At 69.4% G+C, this 1,848-nt stretch overlaps 1 protein-coding gene across 1 annotated transcript; it reads right to left on the bottom strand.

The window, feature by feature from the left end:
- Nucleotides 1–354: 354 nt before the first annotated feature.
- Nucleotides 355–1,411, bottom strand: GPR20 (G protein-coupled receptor 20; the record flags this gene model as incomplete). Its single annotated transcript, XM_084229707.1, has 1 exon — nucleotides 355–1,411. The coding sequence occupies one exon, from the start codon at nucleotides 1,409–1,411 to the stop codon at nucleotides 356–358; it is 1,056 nt and encodes a 351-aa protein (XP_084085833.1). The 3' UTR covers nucleotide 355.
- Between the last annotated feature and the right edge of the window lie 437 nt (nucleotides 1,412–1,848).

Below are 1,848 nucleotides of genomic sequence, written 5' to 3'. Positions count from 1 at the left end.
GCGTTTCCTTTCTGTTCTTGTTCTTCTGTTTCAGTGGGGAAAGGAAGTGGGGGGAAGGGGGACCTCTCTAGGTTGTCTTTTTAACCCCCTTTGGAATTCCCAGTGCCTAAGAAATTGTCCCTCCTGGGGACAGAATGGTCCTCATAAGAAGCAGCTCCTGGCCACCCTTCGAGGGGATGGCCAATGATGACATTCAGGCTGCCACGCCCGGCCTGGAGCGGGCAGACATGTCGACTCCAGCCCTGGGTTCTCTCTGCGCAGGCGCCGCCACCCGTTGTCCAGCGAGGCCGATCTACCGCTCGGGGGAGCCGGCTGGCCTGGTCCGGACCTCTGGCTCCCTCGCAGAGTGCGGCCACTAGGCCTCCAGCCCACTCGCCAGGGCCTGCGTGAGGGCGCCGGGGCTGGCGCTGAGGACGTGCCGGCGGCCCGAGCTCCTATGCGTGCTGGCCACGTCACCGCTGCCCGGCTCGCCCTCGGCCCTGCGCCAGCGGCAGAGGCCGCGGACGGTGGCCTGGAAGCCGCTGGTCACGAAGCAGTAGACAATGGGGTCCAGGCAGCTGTTGAGGCTGCTGAGGGTCACGGCCACGTGGTAGACCACGAGGCTGGTGCGGGGCGGCAGGGCAGGCCACAGGGCCACGGCCACCTGGCGGGCGTGGAAGGGCGTGAAGCACACCAGGAAGATGACCAGCACGGTGAGCAGCAGCTGCACGGCCCGCACGCGGCGCTGGCGGCCCTGGCGCAGCAGGCCGGGCCGGGACAGCGCGCACACGATGCGGCCTGTGAACACGCTGATGACCAGCAGCGGCAGCAGGAACTCCAGCACAGTCAGCGCGAAGACCCGGCAGCAGGGCCCGCCCCTGGCCGCCACACTCAGCACGGACAGCGTGATGGTGCCGGCCGCCAGCCACACGCAGGCGCACACGGCCCGCGCGCAGGCTGGCTGGCGCCAGCGCTGGGCGCCATCGGGCCGCACGATGGCCAGGTAGCGGTCCACGCAGATGCAGGTGAGGAAGAGAATGGAGCAGTGCATGTTGAGGAAGTAGCCAAAGACGTGGGGGAAGGCGCAGGGCAGGCAGCCGCGTGCCCCGTGGAAGACCAGGAAGCGCGTGGGCAGCGACAGGCCCACCAGCAGGTCGGTCACCGCCAGGTTGATGGTGTAGGTGACCGACGGCGTCTTGGCCCGGGTGCGGCGGCAGAAGACGTACAGGGCCAGCCCGTTGAGCACCAGCCCCACCAGGAAGATGGCCCCGTGCACGGCCATGAGCGCCAGCCACAGGCCTGGGAAGGCGGCGTGCAGCTCCTCGTCCAGCAGCGCAAACAGGTGGAACAGCGGCCGCTCCGGCGCGCTGGTGTTGCCTCCCGTCGGCCCCACCGTGGTGTTCGGGGCCGCTGAGGGTACTGCGGAGGCCATGTCGGTGGGCAGCACACCCGGGCCTGGGAGGAAGGAGACTGGTTACCAGGGTGACTCGAGCCCCAGCCCGGAGGCCGGATCTGCCCCGCTCGCCTGCCCGAGCACCCCACCGTTCCTGCCTGTGTGCCTCTGCCGGGCCCCCAGATGGCTGCCCTCAGTGTGTGCTCGCTGGCCAGTGAGAGCGGGGCAGAGCGGGGGCCTGCGCCCCAGGGGTGCACACCCCGGCCATCCGATGTGGCAGGACAGGGGATCCGTGGCCCAAGTGTGCGGGCCTGGGTGCCCACCCCAGTTCCTCCCTCCTCTGCTGGGCAGCCTGTGCCTCACACCTGGCCTCCAGGCAGGCGCGAGCGCGGCAGGATAACCCAGCACAGGGGCCAGCGCAGGGCTGGTGGGAGGAAGCGGTTCTGCTGGGACAGAGTCCAGCGGGAGGACCAGCT

Source organism: Talpa europaea, assembly GCF_964194135.1.
Source record: "Talpa europaea genome assembly, chromosome: 3".
Classification (NCBI taxonomy): Eukaryota; Metazoa; Chordata; class Mammalia; order Eulipotyphla; family Talpidae; genus Talpa; species Talpa europaea.
Note: the sequence above shows the minus strand (reverse complement) of the source record. Positions and strands in the feature narration are given on the sequence as shown.